The sequence below is a fragment of the Cyanistes caeruleus genome, chromosome 17 (genome assembly GCF_971803275.1).
Source record: "Cyanistes caeruleus chromosome 17, bCyaCae1.hap1.1, whole genome shotgun sequence".
Classification (NCBI taxonomy): domain Eukaryota; kingdom Metazoa; phylum Chordata; class Aves; order Passeriformes; family Paridae; genus Cyanistes; species Cyanistes caeruleus.
Window position 1 is genome coordinate 6,549,648 of NC_141717.1, and position 19,648 is coordinate 6,569,295.

The window sequence follows — 19,648 nt, forward strand, 5'->3', positions numbered from 1 at the left end:
ACTTTTATGAGCTATAGTTTAGATAATGTTAGGAAATGGCTTGTCTGGAACTAAAATGATCTCATTGTTTCAAACAGGCAGGGACAGGTTTGGTCTTTTCTGCATTACTTTATTTGCTATAAAACAGATCTTATCTTTCAAGTATTAAGGAATTGCACATTAAATTTCTGGGTTTATACATGAAAATGTAGTAGATCTGGCTTCTTGATGTCTATTGCTCCATATGAGTACAATAATTAATTATCTAGTTCACAAGGAGAGATATCTATGGAAAAATTGTTATATTTTCTTGGGGGGTTTTATAAGAGATTCTCAGGTTTATCTGTGTGAGTATCTTTATGATTGTTAGAAATGTTAGAATGTTTCCTCTGACATTTTCCCATCACAGCTGGGATTAACTGCATTCTGAAGGCTGAGTGTAAATTTGTTTACTCAGTAAATCAGTGGCAGAACAAGATTTTTCTGCATTATCCATCTATCTCAGCTTCTGAGGAGCAAATAGTGAATTATTTGTAGTCTTTTGAGATTTGTATAGCTTTAAAGACAAAGTCCATGAAAGTCTCCCCCTTTTTGATAGCCTAAAGAAAGCCATTTACTTTTTAAAAGAGGATGTATGCTATCAACAAACTGAAATGTGCTGCATGTGTGGACTTTAAAAAGTGCATGCAGCATTTAAAAAAGATGAGCACCTTTTCCACTGAAGGTTTGTTTTCACTAGGATAATACACTTCATATCATCTGCTCAGTTATATTTAGGGAAGAAGATGAATTTTGTAGAGTGTTGTTTTTGCAGGGCTCAGTGAAGATTTGTTCTTGCTGCTGGTAAGTGAATCTCAGGGAATTCCTGTGCTCCTAGTGATGCTCTTCAAGAACAGCACAAGCTGTTGTGGCTCCCTGGGTTTAGGGCCAGCCACTCTGAGTAGGAATTCACACTGTGAGCAAACACTTCAGTGCTGTTTGCACTGACAATGTACCAAGTGAAGTCCCCACCCAAAAGCAGAGTCAAGATTTTTGGAGAACATTGCTGAACAAAGGCACAGTGAGGAAGGAGCTGGAATTTGTAATGTTCAGAATTATTGTTCAGCCCTATGCTCTCCATCCCTAAGTCCCCAGATTTTCAAATTCAGGCTGGCTCTTCACTTATGTTGATTGTTTTAAGAAAAGGATATTTTTTTCCTTCTTTTTCCTTCTGTTAAGAATGGAAAAAAAAAGTGAGGTCCCTTAGAAGTGCCTCCCTTCTGCTATATATTTCTTAATTGAGTTCTTGGCATAAGGAAGGGAGAAAATATGTCTAGCTATTAGAGTAGCTGTGTGAACTGGGAAAGCCTCCAACTTCCAGAAATATATTTAAAGGCTTCAAGAAGATCCAGATTTCCAAATAATTTTTATTCCTTTGCTTGGTCAGCTGTCAGTATTTGATAAATAGGGTGGGACTACTGTCAATATTTAACAGCTCAACACAAATATTATTCTTCATACACTGTAAAAATAGTATATGAAATGCAAATAAAGTACTTTATTCCACTTTGGTAGTAACAGAAGCAAGTGATAAAATCTCCCTTGCCTCCATACAAAGGCATAGAGAGGGAGAAAAATGTTACCAGTGGAAACAATCTTCCCTGCTGGGAAACAAAACAGTGAGATTCCTCACTCCTCCCTAAAGTCACGTCCCAAGGGGAGTTCTGTGATAGAAGTTTGTTGTGAAGTGTTTCTGAGCAAGAAACAGCAAGGTAGGACTGGTGATTCAAACCAGATCACTGTGAAGTCTGCAGAAACAGAGTTCCTCCTGTATCCAGCAACACATCACCAGGACCCCCTGAATCCCTCTGCAGTCAAATATTGCAATACAAAACTCAGTTACTTCTGGAACTTTGCCTACATTCAGAAAACTTCATTCCAGAAAGCCACCACTTAACATTACATTGCTGGATGGAGCAGCCTGCCCTCTCCATAGTGCAACCTGACTGTGGCATCATCCTGGGAAAAATAAAGATGCAGCCTGGTCTGTGAGAGATGAGTTTAATGAGTACCAGAAGGAAGCCTGGATGTCACTTTCCAATTTTGTGTTCCAGAATGCTTTCCTATTATTTAAAATCTTTAGAAACTTGTTGCTGTGTGGATGGTTTAACCCAACAGCCAGGAGAAACTGCTTTTTTAGCTGAAGGAAGAATGTGCATGTCAGCGATGCTGTGACAAGCAGGGCTGGCCACAAGGACATGTCCACACTGTGCAGGCCAGCTGCCCCTGCAAGGGCACTTGTGTTGGTTGTCTGATTAGGCCACCACCTACACAAAACAAAGGCTAAGGAACAGAGCCAGTTTATTCAGGAGACTTTCAAATCTATTATTGTTTTGGATTTGGCTTCTGTCCATTGCAAAATGCATTTCGTGTGTTCCTACAGCTGCCATGTAGAGTGGACCCTGAGGTAGTAGGAAACTGCTCAATTACTAGAATTGTAGTGTGTCACTTATTCTGTAAATGAGTGAGTAAATCCAGGAAGAAATACAAATAATAGTAAAACTTTATTATTCTATTTTGTCCAAAACAGCCAGGATGCTTTACCAACTAGCTCTTCCTCTAATCCTTTACTATGATTGCCACACTGTTAATGTGTTTCAGCTGCCATCCAGAAAAGTCACATCTCAGAGCCCATTCTGTCCCCCTCAGAAGGTAGAGCTCCACTGGAAACCAGAAATCTGAGCAGTTTTGACCAACCAACTGAAGGACAATTTCAGGGCACTTTAAGAACATCCATTCCTGTATTTTGTCATGGCCTTATTCTCTTAAAATAATTCTACTAATTCTTTTTGAATAAATAGCATCTACAGCTGAGAATACAGGGCTATTTAAAGGAAAGAAGCTTGATGCTAATTTTCAGTAGTTTATAGGATTTCATTATTTGAGAAAACAGAGTCATGAATTATCTCCATCAGGAAAAACTTGTAACCTTTGCAATTTTATAGCATGTGCTGAGGTATCAAAGGTTACTGTTCAAGTGTAGCTGAACATGGTGAGCCATGGGGTGCTGGGGAAGACTTTACACACATTGACACTTCTTGTCCATGAAGTTTTCCTTCCCAGGAATCATCTTCCAGTGTTGATTTGGGGGGGATCAGCAGCTGCAGAGTATCAGACACCTCCTTGCAGACATCTCTTTAAAGCCTATATGATGTTAATTATAGTCACTGAAATGTCAGCTTCAGTGGCCTGAGAAAAGGGGACAGTTTACTCACATAACTTCAGCAGACCCTCACCACATTTCTGTTTTTAAAGCAGACAAGTCACACTTTCAGGCAGGGTTTGTACAGCTGGCTTGGACTGAGTTCCAAACCTTTGCCAAACTTTCAGAACACCTGTGAGAAGAGAGAGTTTCTCACTTGTGCTGACTTCAAGGGTGGATTAAGCCACTCTGCTTTGATGGATCTCCTTGATGTCTTCACTTGCAGCCTCTCACTTGTGCAGCCTCTGCAGGAACATCATGGCTGGTTTGAACAGCTGTAGAGTACATTTGGTATGGATGGTACCAGCCAGTGTTAGTGTGGTTTGTGATAGTTTAAACTTGTGAGGCAGGATGTGCTGAAGAGTCTAGATTTGGCACAGCAACGTGGTAACCAGAATCACTTGTCAGAAAACCCCCTGAATATGGAACTCTGAAATCAAGAGCAGATATTGGCCACAGTGCTTCCAGCAGTTTATCAGTGGAGATGTGGCAAATCCTCTTTCATAGTCACTGAGCTGGCAAACTCTTCATATGGACAGGACTGTGCTTCTGTTAATTTCTCCATGCACTAGGGACTGTAAGAAAGATTGATTTTTCCAGAAACCACTTTTAACTAACTCTGGGACAGTCACAGTTGTTTAACTACAGAAAAACTGAACTTTACTGATTTGTTTTCTCTCTAATGCCTTCAACTATAAAGCTGGCAGCACACACAGGGAACAAGTGCCAACATCAGCACTTCCTTTAAAATAAACAGCAACACAGATAACATTTACATATCACAAAGAAGTGGTTCATTTTTCTTTCTCTGTTGCAGCCGAGCTATAAGGCTGAATGCTTCTTCCTTTAAACCATGAGAGAAATAAATTATTTAAAAGAAAAAAATCTGTAGAAAGTGAACTAACAAATGCTTTTACTTTCTCAGAATTTTATCTCTAAGAAAATACATTTTAAGCTGTGGGCTCAACCACAAATTCTGATAGGAAAAAGGTGTCCAAATTTCAAATATCCTGTCAGGATTACAATTTCTAATTGGAGATCTGATGAACATAGCATTCAAGGATCTGGATCAGCAAAAGCATCCAGCAGAACCTGGTCTGGATTAGGGAGCTGTAGTAGAGTAAAATTCATATGCATTTCAGGAAGAACAGGATATGTTAATTATCTGTCAATATAACTACTTCTAGTAAATACTGTACTTGTATAAACATTTGGGTTAAAATATTAGAAATTGTATTAGACTGAAGGAAATCTTGCATCTATGTTAAGCCTAAAATACTTCTGAGTATCTGGGGGACATTTCATGAAACTCTTGCATAGCCTTGGAGCTGGCAGGAGTAAGACTGACTCAGAAACCCCTGGTACTTCTGGGTTTTAAGTATGTCATATTAATGTCCTTTCACTCCACCTGGAGAAAAATTCAGAGATATTCTAATGTTCCAGTGACTTCAATGAAGTTTTCTTTTTTTTAGACAGGACATCAGAACATCAACAACATGACTGGCAAGTGTGGGAAGAAGAAGGGATAAGTAACATTTTTGATCCCAACTAAAACACGATTGGCATTTTAGAAATATGAAATCCTGATGACCAGACTCATATCAATCCTAATGCTGCTGACAGTTTTGTGGAAGAGATCTTCAGGGAGGACATGGAAAACAAAGCTCTGAGTGAGTATAAAATTGGAGTTGTGTATTAATATTTAAGGCCATCTTGTTTTGTTCCATTTGTTGGAGATTTTTTAATAAAATGATTATACTGGCTAACTTGCCAACCTAATTAATTGTGGTGGTACTAGAAGTGACAAATTATCTGCTCCCACAGTAAATGTAGCTGCTGCTGCTAAGTGAATGCTCCAGAGGAGGGGAAAAATGTTTATATTTCCCTGACTATTGATTATTATGTTACCCTCACTGATCAGGATGCATTACAGCCAGTGTGGTGAACCCATGCAAGCTTTTCCTGTAAGTAGCTTTAGAGAGGAAGAGGTCAAATTGAACTAATGTAATTTCTTAGCCAGTCTACTAAAATCAATGCAATTTCAACAACCACTAAAAATGGCATAATGGGATTTAAATTATGCTGCTATTTAGATCTTGTCTACACACTAAGTTGTACCAGATTTGCCAATGATGTGTGTGGTTTGAAAATTGAATTAGTTCCTGCTGCTGAAAGATTATTTATAGACAAAACCCAAAGAGTTAAGAATGCCAGGAGCCTGCATGCCAGTCGAAATCCTTACGGGCTTGTTGACACTGTATGAAGAAGCAGTGGGAAAGATCTCCTGACTAGCATTGTCCAAACCCACTCAGCCCTTCCAGCAAAGCAGTTTTGCAGTAGATGAATCACCTTGCACCCTGGAGCGGCAGTCTGTGAATGACTGAACATTTGAAGCCACATTTCCACATTGTCCTGAGCCCCTTGTGTCCAGAGTAAGTTCTCACAGAGATGCTTGAGAGTGCCTTCACCCAAAAAGAAGCCTTTACTGATTATAGACTGCAGGGAAATAAATCTGGTTTGGTATGGAGAGAACATAGAATGGAAAAAAAATGAAGATAATGACAGTAAATTTCTCCTTATAATTTAATTCCGCAATGGTTCCTTCTTAATCAGATAATCACAGTAAGCTAGCTGTGATTTAGAGGAAATGTTTATGTTGGTAATTTAGTGCTGTCTGGTAGCTACTTGCTTTGCAGGGGAACTGCTTATGATAAAAGAGCATTGTTGGAAACATAGTTTTATATATTTTCTACAATTTTACTAGTTACAGAAAAAGACTTAATGACATTAAATACTGATTATATACCAAGCCTACACATTTCCTTTTCCCTGAGAACACCAAGGATTTGGGTCTTCTGTTGCTCAGAAGCAGAGTATGAGTAACCTATGCTGTTGTCAGGACTTGATTATTTTATATTGTGTGTTCACCTGTCCATTGCACAGGTGAGGTCCAGCTCCCAGACAGCACTGGTGAATAGATGTGTATCAGGGAGAGGTTGACAAGCCTGTCAGTCCTACCCATTGCTCCTGCTGTCCCCCTTCATTGCCAACCAAAGCCAGCAGCCTGTGGGGATGCAGCGAGGCTGTGAGGCAAAGAATCTCCAGTGTTTTCAGAAGTCCTCCTTTCCTGTGTTTATGTTACACCTCCTGTCAGCACAGCCGTGTTTCCCATGCTATGCCTTGATGTCTGCAAAGGAGCCAAAGCCTGCTCTGGTGTGGATCTGTTGGGGAGATCTGCAAGGATGCTACTTAAAACTGGGAGCACATTGTAAACACATTTGTTTCTTTTCAATAAAAAAGCATAATTCAAAGTAAAAGCAATAAAATAAAGCAGCATGTTTCTCAGCCAAGTAAGAACTGGGCACAATCGTGTCTCAGTTTCAGAAAGTATTGAATGGGTTATCTGTTTTCTGCTTCTAGAGGAGCAGAAGACTTCTCGTGTTTCAGATTCTGGGTAGGACCTTTGTGGTTCAGCCTTCGGTCTGTATTGGTAGTAACACTGTGTCTCTTGGGCAATAGCTGGAAATGATGATTCATCTTCATGAAGCAAATCTAACAATGAAACAGTGCAATTAAAGCAGTCCAGAGCACTTGGTTAGCAATGAACCAGGACACTGAAACCACCTCCTAGAGCGATGCCGCAGGTCACACGTGCTTGTGTTATGGTAAGTGTGTAATGCAGTCAAGCATGATGATACTGTGATCATGAGTCTATGAATTTCACTGATTTGGGGAACAGGGTTAGGTTACAGACTCTCTCACACTGAATTATTTCTAATGAAGTTAAGAGGATAAAATTCATGCTTTCTGCAAGAAAATGTCTGCAAGCACATTATACACAACCAAGGAAACTGGTTAGTGCTACAGAGCAAACTCCTCATTCATTTATTCACTAAAAAAATATTGTTTAAGCCTGGCTGTGAACTCAAAATTGAAACCTGTAAAGATGCACCCATCTTTAAGCCTTGCCTGGTGCATGTGAGTGGGTGTGGGTTAGGTTCATTGTGTGTTATTGAATTTTATTTTTATTTTTTTTATAAAGCACTGACATTTAAGACATACAAAGAAAAATGGCCTCAGGGGAACCACCTCCAATGCATCACAGAAGCTTTGTTCAAACAGTTTTCGATTACTCACTCTAACCACACATTGGCTGAAGTGGTTTAGATAATCTGCTGTACAGGAACGGATTGGTGGGGAGGATCACCAGACAGCTTTGCACCAACCCACGTCATTCCTGGATGACCTCCAAGGGCAGGAAGCAAACACAACAACTGCTGAGCAGCGTGTTCCTACGAGAGCATGGGGAGGCACTGGCCCAGCAGCTGCCTCGCTGGAAACTTTCCCTTCCAGGACACGAGGAAAGTTTTGTGCTGCAGCATTCTTGGGAGCATGGAGAAAACTGCTCCTGCTGCTCTCTCGTTCCACCAGGCTGTGATTTTTGATGGCTGGATCGCTAGGCTGAGAGCAGTCACTCAAGTTCCTTCATGTACTCAGGATAGGCTTATGCACAACATAAGCATTTCTAAAGTGCTGCAGCCTGGCTGTGTTTCTTTGTTGGTTCTGAGGTCAGCTTACTGTTTATTATCTGAATGCAAAAACCAGCAGCCAGGTAGTGTGCTAGGAGGAGCATACTTGTGCCTTCTCATTTTTAAATTCCTTTAATATTTTACTTCTCAGTCAGTTTTGCTAAATATTTTCCACCCATGTTTCCATATTTTGCCTAAATTATTTTGTACCATTTAACATTTGTTGATATTATACTTGACAGAATAAATAGTGTATTCATGACTGATCTCACAATTAATTTTAGGATATATGTCACATTATTTCAAAGTAGTATAACTTTAGATAGATTGTAGATCTATCTAGATGTAGTAGATAACTCACAATATTTAGATTTCAAGCATAATTCAGATCTGGAATCTGAAATTAATTTTAACCTGACCAGTTTTACTGTCATGTCATAGACACATTCTGAGGAGTAAGCTACTAAAACAAAATCTTGCAGGCTCATCTAGTAGAGAGTAAAAACATAGGCAAAATGAAAGGGAGAATCAAATTCACTCCTATATTGATATAATAAATTGCCTTTTCACACCCCAGGTATAAAAAATCCCCAACACAATAAAGCTGTTTCTAAAAGCATTCTCAGTGAGCTGAGTAGAAATACTCAGAATCCCGATGACTTGTTTATTGGAGTGGGTTGTTATTTTTTCATGATTTTATTTAATATGTACATGTTTTTCCAGCATCTGTCTGATTCCTGTGCTCCCAGCCTTGGAATAGCAAGGCCTGCAGGAAGGGTGGTGCTGGGCATGGGAACACCCCTCAGCACAAGACAGGTGTTGGAGCTGGGAGGGGTAATCCTCTGTTTAGACATGGTACCAATACTAGACTAGGTAAACATGTCACTTGCTGCCTGCTCTGACTGATTCCCAGAGCTCATGTCCATAAACATCATGGCCTATTGGTATTTCCAGGAGACTGAAGCCAAGGTAACTATTTATGATAATATTAACTTTGTGGAAAGCAGATTCAAACATATCAATGAGGGCTGGCACCACGATTAAAGGTTTTCCTTCTTTTCCTAAAGATTTGTGTATTTATACACCAAATCTAAAATACATTTACCACATCTTTTGGCATAAACTGAGTGTTTCCTGGGACACGTTGATGGCAATGTACCATCACCCTTTTCTACACTGCCTTGTGCACACACTGTTTTCTGTTCACCAGTCTAAGGATGTGCTCCAAGAGCAGCTCTGAGTCTGAGCAGAGTCCCAGGCTGTGATTAAACTCCTCAGAATGTTTGCATCCCAAAATGACCACATGTTCTGAACCCAGTGATGATGAAATGCAGAGGAGCTGTAATTCCTTCTTGGGTTTGTGACTTAACCCTTACCAAACACCTCACTTGGCTTCTGCCTCCAGCACCTCAGATTCCAGGGCTCCACTATCCAAACTCTGGATGAACCTCACATTGTTATGACCAAGATTAAGCCCAGAATCAAGTAAGATAAATTAATCATAGACTTTTATGTGCAAGGGATATAAACAGAAGAAAATGTGGCATTTCAACGTGGCATCATTTTCAGATCAGCACCATATTCACACTGTTTACTCTTTTATGTAGCTTTTGTTTAGCTCCTTTTTCAGGAAATTGATTTTAGAAACAAATAACCATTTGTTTCTAAATAAGGCAGGAGGGTGCCTGTGTGTTGTTTTAGATTTGGGTTTTGGTTGGATTTTTTTTTTCTGGGAAAAAAATCAAAAAATATAATTTCTTACTGTTTCACAAATCAGAAAAGTATTTTTCATTCCAAAATGCATTCCAGACCTCCTCAAAATAACAGGCTGTTCTGCTTCCCAGATAGCAAATCATTACTATGTTAATTTTCATTAGAAATAAGAATTTCTAATTCTTAGAAATTAAATTTCTAAGTAGGTTTCCATCTTAACTATCTGAAATACTTAGTACTTAATCTGTTCTTTAACATTGCTTTTTCAGACTGTAATTTATCAATCTGGGTCTGTTGAAGCAGAAAGCACTTGCTCTCTCCTGAGTGCTACAGGTATGTCTCAGACAGCAAAATGGTTTCAGAAAAACTTTAATGAAAAATGTCAGTTTTTTGGATAATGGGTGATGAGAAAGGAAAAGGTCTGCAAAATTTATCCACATGAATCTGCTTTTTACTAGAGCTGACAAGAATAATTTTATTCATTGCTAATTCTAGAAGTAGGTAGTTGTACTAGAGTCAGCAGAACGCTTGCCAAGTTTCCTTCGGATATGCCCTCGTTTCAGTAGTGAATGAGGTGATCTTTTCATGAAAAACAGAACATAAGTAAACAAATAATACCGATTATTTTTTTTTCTCCTTCCAACAAGACAGAGTCGTTATCATTTGAGATTGTGAAGTACATATTCACCATTGGAGTCCTGCTGTGTTAGCGATAAGGGAGCTGACAAGGCATTAGCACAGAGACACTGCCCTCTATTGCAAACTGCTCTGCTGCTGCTCCTGCTCGTGCATTGATGAGCCCAATGCTAATCATCAGGTTTAAAACTGCATATAGTTGGGGCATTTTAGTTCAGTAATTTTCTGTCAGTCTGTAACACCAAGGCTGTGCCAAATGCCCTAAGGTCCTAATAACCCAAGCATTTTACAGACAGTACATGAAGTCTGGTAGACATTGGTGTGCTGCTTGCTGCACTGCCCTTACCTGCACCTCAGCTGGATTTTGATTTGATTTGATTTGATGTGGGTTTGTAACCCGAAAGGCTCAGAACAGTGTAAGTCAAAAGCGAAGGGGAGGAGTCAGGGCAGCACAGCTGTCTCTGAGAAAGCGGCTCAGTGCACAGCCCTGCTCAGGTGCCACTGCTGCCCTCCCCAGCGGCCACAGGGAGCAGGCAGGAATAGCTGACAGGGGAGGCTCTCACACCAAAGCAAAGCAGGGCCCTGGCACAGAGAAGCCACTTCTTCCTACATCACTCTCAGATGGAAGGGGAGGGCCTGTGCTCAGGCAGGCTCCTGCTCAGCAGGGAGGACGCAAAGGGAGGCTACAGCAGCCACTCATACTCAGTCTCAGATGGTTTTTCCACTCCATTGATGCTGTCCAATGTGTTCCTCAGATTAAAGCACTTCTCATTAATAAAATGGGCCTGAGTTTTGTCAGAAAGATCCTGCTCTTGGTCATCTGTGCATCTCTTTAGATGCTGAGAAGGGGAAAGATTTACCTTAATCTAAACCACATTTAATTCTGTTGTGCTAAATAATGAATTGTTTTCATTAGCTTCCTATAATGCTTTGTGTTAGAGTTTGCTGGCATTTCCAGTGGTTCAAGAATGCTCAGTGCTGGAATTTTGGATAGTGGGAGCTTTATCATCCATCTCCACTGGCCTGTGTGAGTTCACTGAAGAATAGTATTTAACACTATTAATGTTGTCTATTTCATGCCACTATTATAATGTCACTATTTCATGCTTGTCATTTTAATGACAGACAACCATAAGGGTGAAAAACACTCGGTAGTTGTGTGGCATGAGGGAAAGCCTCAATGCAAAAAAGAGATGATATGGGGGAACCTTCATGCCAGCACTGCTCTAAGTGAGAAAGAAAAGAGCAGACAAGAGTTAGGTTTCCCATCTCTTCTGTTTTGGGGGATAGATTCACTTAGCATAATTCAAATTATACATATCTGCAAAATATGTTTAAGCATTTCTGGTCACCTTGATCACACTGAGGGAAATACCTTGCTCCATCTCTGCTTTCTTACTCTCAAGGAATTTTTGGTGTAACTTCATCTCCTTTGGCTCTTCCAAAAGCAGGGAAGACCTGGCAGGCCTTGGGCTAGAATCAGAGTAATAAGGATAAAGAAAGACAAAGCCTTGCTTTCCAAAGCATCAGGAAGACAGCAGACTTCTTGACATTTTTGGTAAATATTGCCATATGGACTTGTCAATTGTTATTACTATCAATCTGACTAACATGGAGATATAACTGGATCAAAGGTGACCAGAAATGCCACCCTAAAACCCTCTGAAGCCTGTTGTTCACCCAGAGAGCCCTGCATGAGGAGCCCTCACTGGCTCCAAGGAAGAGGGGTGCTGAGGAAGGAATTCACTTTTCCTTTTTGGTGCCTTTTGTGGGGAACATTCTATATAACTTTGGGAACTGGGAATGATCTGTTGGACCCAAAAGAAAAATATTTGGACACGTACCTCAGTTTAAAATGTGGAAAGTCTTGCTGACATTACTGAATCTAATCCATATGTTGGACAGGAAGCACAGACCTACAGTGCTGTCCTGGGCTGTGGTCTCACACCAAGCCACTTTTTTCAAGGGCAAGATACAGTATAAACTTCTCAGATATGTCTTACTGGCCAGTTGCTCCTACCACAGACATCTGAATTTGCTTAAACATTTGACTCCACTTCCAAACAGCATTTTATTCATTAACTTCCCATGGAAGGTAATTACAGAGCAGTAAGTGCAGGAGCTGTACAAATATCCAGTGGTCTTGAGCTTTTACCTGAGGTAAATATGCTTGAAAGCTCCCCAGAGGCCTTCATTAAACATATTTTCAGAATTTTCCTAGTTTGTTTTTGGTTTGGTAGGGTTTTGGGGTTTTTTTGCTTTGTTTTGGGGTTTTGTTTTGTTTTGTTGTTTTGGTAGCTGGACAGCTACTGGTTTTGTGTTTGCCTTTTTTTTTTTAATTCCTAGAGTGTTCTTTCTAAAAACTTGCAGTTGTTGAAGTGCTGTGTCCCAAAAAAAGATAACTTTGCAGTGTAATTCTCTCAAAAAGACAGATTTAACGCCAAGATGTGTTGGTACATTTCCAAATATTAGCAGATACTCTTTCCTATTTCCAAGGTGACAACATCTCAAATAATAACTTACACATTTGTATGTTAAAACAAGCAAGTTTTTCAACTAATTGGTCAGAAATGGGAGTATTTGAGACTCCCAGCTGTGCTTGGATCTGCAAAATATCCTTTTTACAGCATCTAGGCTGTAATGTTAGGAGAGGAAGAGCGGACAAGGCTATGCTCAGGCAGGTATGGGAGAGAGAGGGAGGGAGCAGTGACTGGAATAAGGAATTGGGGTCCAGATCGCATCACCAGCTGGTGCACACTTCCTCGGTTTAGAAAATTATTCTATTATTTTTGATGTACCAAGCACAGCAACTATCTAATTGCTCAGAAGTTGATTGGCCAAGTTAAGGCATATAATCTTCCAAAGAAATGTACCGATTAAATTAATGGAAATTGTCTATCAGCAAGACAGAGAATTAATATACTCAGCATTGCCATGAAATACCGCAACAGCGCGATTTTACTGGAACGATACATAATCCGGGTATGAAACTCGTGAAGCACAACAGTGAAGCGTTTATTATTACTCTGTAATGCTTTCCTTGGCAGCGGGGCAGCGCCGTGCCGGGAGCTGGCTCAGCGCTGGGGCTCATCTCCTTCCAGCGCCCGCACACCCGGCCTGCGCTACCGGAACGGTTCCGTGCCCGTCCTTGTCAGTCGCGTCTGCCTAAAGCAATTATAGAAATTCCATGTTGGTTTTAAAATCACGCCGCTGGCACAGCTGGATCTGCCGCAGCTCACGGACCGGCCGGGCCCCGGGGCGACAGAGCTCCCGGAGGTGTCGCGGGGACTCTCGCTGCTGTCACCGGGGCCCCGGGGCCGTCACTGGGTCCCTCGTCGGTGTCAGCAGGGTTCTCGTAGTGTCACCGGGCTCCGGGGGTGTCACCGGCTCCCTCCTCCCGGGGCCACCCGGTCATCCGAGCCCTCGGCGGCAGCGCCCCCTGGCGGCAGCAGCGCCCCCTGGCGGCAGCAGCTGGGCACCGCGGGCCCGAGGCCCCGCCCCCGGCGGCGGCGGCGGAAGTGACGCAGTGCTATGGCGGAGGCGCCGGGCGCACCGGAGGGTGAGCGGCGGGGCCGGACGGGGCGGGACGGGCCCCCCGCCCGCGGCACTCGCCGCCCAGCTCTCGCTGTCCCTTGCAGAGTGCCCCGGGACCGGCAGCGCCCAGGCGGGCAGGGCGGCCGCTTGCCAGGGATGCCCCAACCAGGGCCTGTGCGCGGCCGGCGCGGCCGGGCCGGACCCGGGTGAGTGCAGCGGCCGTGAGGGGGGCGGCTCGGGGGGCGCGGTGCCGGCTCAGGGGGCGGTGTGGGTGCACTGACGGTGCAGTGCCGGTTCGGGGGGCGGTGTGGGTGCACTGACGGTGCAGTGCCGGTTCGGGGGGTGGTGTGGGTGCACTGACGGTGCAGTGCCGGCTCGGGGGGCGGTGTGGGTGCACTGACAGCGTGGTGTCTCCGCAGCGGAGGCGGCGGAGCTGCGGGCGCGGCTGCGGGCGGTGCGGCACACGGTGCTGGTGCTGTCCGGCAAGGGCGGCGTGGGCAAGAGCACCTTCAGCGCCCTCCTGGCGCACGGGCTGGCGGCGGACGAGACCAAGCAGGTGGGCACAGAGCGGGGACAGGAGGGGCAGGGCCGAGCACTGCGGGCAGGTACCTATCGTGTGCCCTACTCGTTAAAGCTTGACTTTCCTGGATGAGCCCTGTTGGAGTGATTTCATTGCGTGACATCACCTTTAGAGACAGCCCTGTGCTACCTTATTTCCAGTGGGGCAGGTTGGCTGGTTTGTTTTCCAGGTTGCCCTGCTGGACATAGATATCTGTGGGCCATCGATTCCTAAAATGATGGGTCTAGAAGGAGAACAGGTAAGTGAATACTCAAACACCTTGTTTAAGGGATTTTTTTTTTCTCAGCTTTTCATTAGCAAATTCAGACTTTTTGGATGTAGAGCTTCTAAAAGGAGTGCCTAATGGGAAATGCGGGGCACTGCGTAGGGAAATGATGTGAGATGGAGAAGTTCAGCACAATATATTTTGCAAGAGTCATCTGCTTTCAGGATGAGCAGTTCTGCAAACCAGCTTTCATTGCATATCAACCACGTAAGCTGACAACTTAAAACTTGAGTAGTATTAGTATGATGCACTTTATCAGCCCTTGAATATTTCTTACAAATACATAATGAATAAACTTGCAAAAGGGTTGAAGAGTTATTTTTCACTTATTAATGGAGATCTGGTGCTCCTGCGTTTTTACCTCAGCTGCCCCACTAAAGCAGGATTGTTCCTGCAGGCAGGAGAGCTCTTTGCCCAGGTTTGATTTATGTTCATGTTTTATGTAACATCTGTGTTAATTGTGATTGCAACTTTCACGTATCACTTCAATTTTCAGGTTCATCAGAGTGGATCTGGATGGTCTCCAGTGGTGAGTTGGTGCAGCTGTTTCAGAAAGTTCATTGGGTGTCTTTGGGTTGGATCTTCTGCAGTGACAAATGAGTGAGGGAGGAGCAGGGGGTACTCTTGTTAACTCTTTTTCTAATAACTTAAATATACAGATTCTATAGAATCTACAGATATAGGACATAGAATCTACAGAGTCTATATCCAGATTTTATAGAATAGATCTATAAAATCAAGATGCATATCATATAGAATCGGGATATAGACTATGTAGATCAGAATGTTAAATTTCTTAGTAATACTGTATTTCTAGAATTGTTTTGTTTTCTTGTGTTTACTGACTTTGCAGTATGAGTAATAAATGTGAGTTACTCAGGTTTGTTATTTTGGGGTATCATGCAGCTGTAGTGTGTCATCTTTTCTGTGACAGCCAAGAAGTATCTTGCACCCAAGAAAAACCTTACTAATCTTTACAATATGCAGAGAAGGTTTTGCAGTAGTGTTGGTTGTCTAAAGATCCCCTGTAGTGTGCATACTGTTAGAAAGGCAGCTGGTGCGGAGAGGGAAAGCTGCTTTTATCCTTATATTGTCTCTAGCAATTCCATAAACTGCTGTAACAATTTCATTTTTTCAGTCTCAGTGTTTTTGGTGAGTGTTGCACAAGCTGCAGTTTTTAATGCCCTGTGATAAAAGTTCTTTGCCTTCATTTCATTAATGTCTTCCCCCTCATCTGCTTTTTCTGTAAAATAGGGGTTCAGAGTTGTTTTTTCTACTCTTTCTTCACTGTTATGTTTCTCTGCTTCTCTTTCAGTATGTTGAAGAAAACTTAGGTGTCATGTCAGTGGGGTTCTTGCTTAGTAGTCCTGATGATGCTGTCATCTGGAGAGGACCAAAAAAGAATGGTATGTTTTGTGTGTTTCTAACAGTAATTTACATACCTAAAGGTTTCAAGTGCGGAAATATCATGAACTTGTTTAGTAATGTAGATAAGGTAGTTAGCTAAGACGTGAAATTTGAAATACAGGAAGATACCTTTTTCTCTTCCACATTCTTACCCTTTCCTCTAGGGCTGATCAAGCAGTTTCTGCGTGATGTGGACTGGGGTGAAGTGGATTACCTGATCGTGGACACGCCCCCAGGAACATCAGATGAGCACTTGTCCATAGTGCAGTACCTCAGTGCCACTCACATCGACGGTGCTGTCATTGTCACCACCCCCCAGGTATGAGCCAAAATTCCACCAGGGAAACATCATGGCAGTTAAAGGCAGTCCTTGGGTTACAAGCTATTGATTTCACAGAAATCTAAGGGTACAGAATCTCAGGGAAATGACTTTGAAGTGTTGCCCCTGCAGCTGGCTGGTCTGTGGGTTAGGTGGATGTCTCAGTGGAGCTGGATGGGGATCTACATGGGTCACTAAACCACAGCAGTTCACAATCAAAAGCTGTTGTGACCTGTGTGGTGAAAGGAAATGTGTTTCACTTCTTCCTTCAGAATCAGAGTTCACATCATTGTGGATCTGTAATTTATTCACCAGTGGTGTTCAGAAGGATGCTCATAAGAAGCTTTGTTTTTAATTAATGAGCTGTGCACTCTTTGACATGTGTGAAGCAGCCTGTCATCTCCAGGTGCATTTTTAAAAGAGAAATCGGCCCCTGGAAAGCTAAAACTAAAAACACACCCAGTTCAAACAAAGGAATTCATGTTTGGTTTGGAACAGAACAGGAGATCAAACTAGCACATGACATGAAGTATTGCTACAACGGCTGAAAGGATAACACAAAAAGGAAGAAAAGTGTTGAGGACAATACCAGAGAGGTGGTGAAGTAGGAAGGGAACAGGAGAATGAATGAGGTCAGTCATATATATGAAAGCACTGAGGAGAGAATATTTTAAATTTAATTTGAAAATAGGTATTAGTGTAAGCCTAGTGGTTCTTGTCCTCACTCTGTGGAGAATACCAAGGGTCTTTCTGTAAAATGAAAATGTGAAAAAGTTGCATTTAAAGAAGATATGAGATGAACATAAGAGATAAAACATGAATATGGGTAAATCATGATCAGAGTCAGATTTCAAAACAATCACATCCAGTAGGCTTGAAGTGTTGTACCTGCTCTGTTGATAGAGCTCATTGCACAGATTTGCGTTCCTAAAAATATTAGGACAGCAGTAATAATTCATTATAAAATAGCTCTAAGGAGGTAACTGAATGGATTCAGCATGTAACATTACAGTTGAAATACCAGTGTTTGCTAATATTTATAGGAAGTGTCACTTCAGGATGTTCGGAAGGAGATCAACTTCTGCCGCAAAGTGAAGCTGCCCATCATAGGTGTTGTGGAGAACATGAGTGGCTTTGTGTGTCCTAAGTGTAAGGTAAGGCTGGCTGTGTATTACAGTGTTCTTTCCTTGGCATTGCTTGGATATCAAACATTGCTCCAAAAATGCCTTATTCTTAGAATTACAGTATTTTAACTCTGATTTTGATGTTGTCCCAGAATGAATCTCAGATCTTTCCCCCAACTACGGGTGGTGCAGAGAAGATGTGCCAGAACTTGAATGTCTCCTTGCTGGGTAAAGTGCCTCTCGACCCACAGATAGGTAAAGACACTTATTGCACTGCACTTAAAGCAAGTTGTTCCTCCTATACTGATGTTACTGCTGGAAAACCCTGATGTGAGCACTGATGTCTCTTAGCACTTTTAGATAGAATGGGGTTTTTTAAATCAAAAGTAGTCACTGGAACTGTGACATAGCTTGGTGTGGAATGAGGGTAGTGCTGGGGTAATTTCTTCAACTCTTCCATAATCAAGTAAGATTACATGCTGCATCTTTTCAGCTCTGTAATCATATTTGAAATACAACATGTCTTTCTCTTCAGTATAGTCACCTGGAAATGCAGACTGAATGAAATAATAACCACTTCAAAGAAGAGTATTTTGAAGATGTTAAGCACTAAAACCAGTGTTTTAACCTGTTACTGGCACTGCCAAAATTCTCCTGTGGGTCATGAGGAGGCATGGGTCTTTGCCCACTAGCTGTTACCAATTAATACCTGAATTAATGACATCAAGGAACAGCTTAGTACTCCCAAATGGAAGTTCCTGCTAGTACTATTCCTCTGTCAAACTGTACACTGTATTTCTAGTCCTGTTACTGACTTCAGGGCTTCCTAAAAGGAATAGATGCAGGTGGCTGTTTGAAAAGGTGTAACTGGAACAGGGTAAAGGCTAAAGAAAAGAAAAGCTCATCTTTTTCTGTTGCTTTGTTTCTGTATTTTTCCTCTTCAAGGAAAAAGTTGTGACAGAGGCCAGTCTTTCTTGGCTGAAGCACCTGAGTCTCCAGCTACGTTATCTTACAGGAATATCATTCAAAGTGAGTCTGAGAATCACTGTGCAAATGAGTCCCCTCGGTTCCGAGCACTGCTGCAGTATGCAAAAGGGTTAAACAGGCTTGTGTTACTGTGCCACAAATAATAAAATCAAGAGAGGTGCACAGCAATTCTGAAAGTAACAGGTGCAAAGACCATGTTTGCTTCTGGGCATCACTTCTGACTGGCTGGTAAAGCAATAACAGAAATGTATTTGATACCTGGTACCAGTGCTTGACTTCAGAGAAGTCAGACCATTTTCAGAGATGGGGTGACCTTGTGCTCAGAGAAACCTTCTGAGGCTCTCCAGCAGGTGTGTGGAGGGGTGGGAGGCAGCTGACTGACCAATGCCTCCACTTTCCTACTGTAATTACACAAAAACCCCTTGCAAAAACTCCCTGAACAGCTTGTGCTGTGCTGTTTAAAAATCATCCTAAAGCCACTTTCAGTGTAAGGAAGGCCCAGCTTCAGATATTTGTATCCTATGGGGACAGATGCAGCAACAACAAACTCCCTGATGTACAACTCAAATAGTACTTATATTACTTTCTCTCCATCTTTGCAGGAATTCAGGAATACTGTGAACAACACCATTTGCAAGAAGAAAAGATAATGTAATCTGTAAATGGAACAAAAATGTAGTTCATGTTTAATTATAGAAAAGTAACTTATGCCTTGATTTATTAAAGGAATGTATTCTTTTTGTATATTGCAAATAAATTCTTAATATAAAGGCTCTTGCCTGGTTTTTTTCCAAAAGTTCAAGATTCTTGGGGTTCTTCCCTCACTAGAAGGCTGTGAATCTGCTTCTGGATTATCAAGTGCATTCTCCTTCCAGTGTCATGGTACCAATAACCTGACTGTGAAGGCAACAGTTGAAGTGGTGGGAATAAAACACACATTTTATTTAGGGGGTTGAATTTAAAATATGCTGAGTTGACACTGGGGCATGTACAGCAGTCTTTGTCCTGCCTGCTGCACAAGGGTGAGCTGTAATGCCTCTTCTCTCTCCTGGAATAGTAACAGTTAAGTGTGTCCTTTTTTAGTGGAAAAGATCTGTGTGTAGATTGAAAGCCAGGGTAGTATTACAGTAGAAGTGCACTGCTTTATTTATTTTTTTACAGGTATCAAAATAAGATTAATTTCTTAACTATACATAATTGCCAGCTTCCCACAAGTAGTGGGTGAACATGGTTCATGACTTTTGTTTTCTTCTATTTGACCCTAAGCCTGAACATTAAACATTCAGTATTTTTAATACCCAAGAGGCCCTTTGGGACTGTAATTTGAAAGCTCT

At 41.9% G+C, this 19,648-nt stretch overlaps 1 protein-coding gene and 2 long non-coding RNA genes across 3 annotated transcripts in view; all 3 read left to right on the forward strand.

Moving 5' to 3' along the window:
* LOC111935933 (uncharacterized) overlaps positions 1–6,550 on the forward strand; it is a 46,039-nt gene extending 39,489 nt beyond the window's left edge. The window contains exon 3 of the long non-coding RNA XR_002867929.2: positions 4,693–6,550. This is a non-coding gene — a long non-coding RNA (uncharacterized LOC111935933). The remainder of the gene's footprint in view (positions 1–4,692) is intronic.
* Positions 6,551–6,801: 251 nt separating this feature from the next.
* LOC147650034 (uncharacterized) lies at positions 6,802–10,199 on the forward strand. The gene is made up of 3 exons (XR_015277173.1): positions 6,802–6,885; positions 9,732–9,795; positions 10,114–10,199. It is a non-coding gene; the product is annotated as an uncharacterized LOC147650034 (long non-coding RNA).
* A 3,381-nt stretch (positions 10,200–13,580) lies between these two features.
* On the forward strand, positions 13,581–19,084 carry NUBP1 (NUBP iron-sulfur cluster assembly factor 1, cytosolic). The gene is made up of 11 exons (XM_086853642.1): positions 13,581–13,657; positions 13,737–13,838; positions 14,052–14,188; positions 14,382–14,450; positions 14,974–15,006; positions 15,793–15,883; positions 16,049–16,203; positions 17,247–17,357; positions 17,480–17,582; positions 18,273–18,356; positions 18,917–19,084. Exons 1-11 carry the CDS (start codon positions 13,630–13,632, stop codon positions 18,967–18,969), a joined length of 966 nt encoding a protein of 321 aa, XP_086709768.1. The 5' UTR covers positions 13,581–13,629; the 3' UTR covers positions 18,970–19,084.
* The last annotated feature ends 564 nt before the right edge of the window (positions 19,085–19,648 follow it).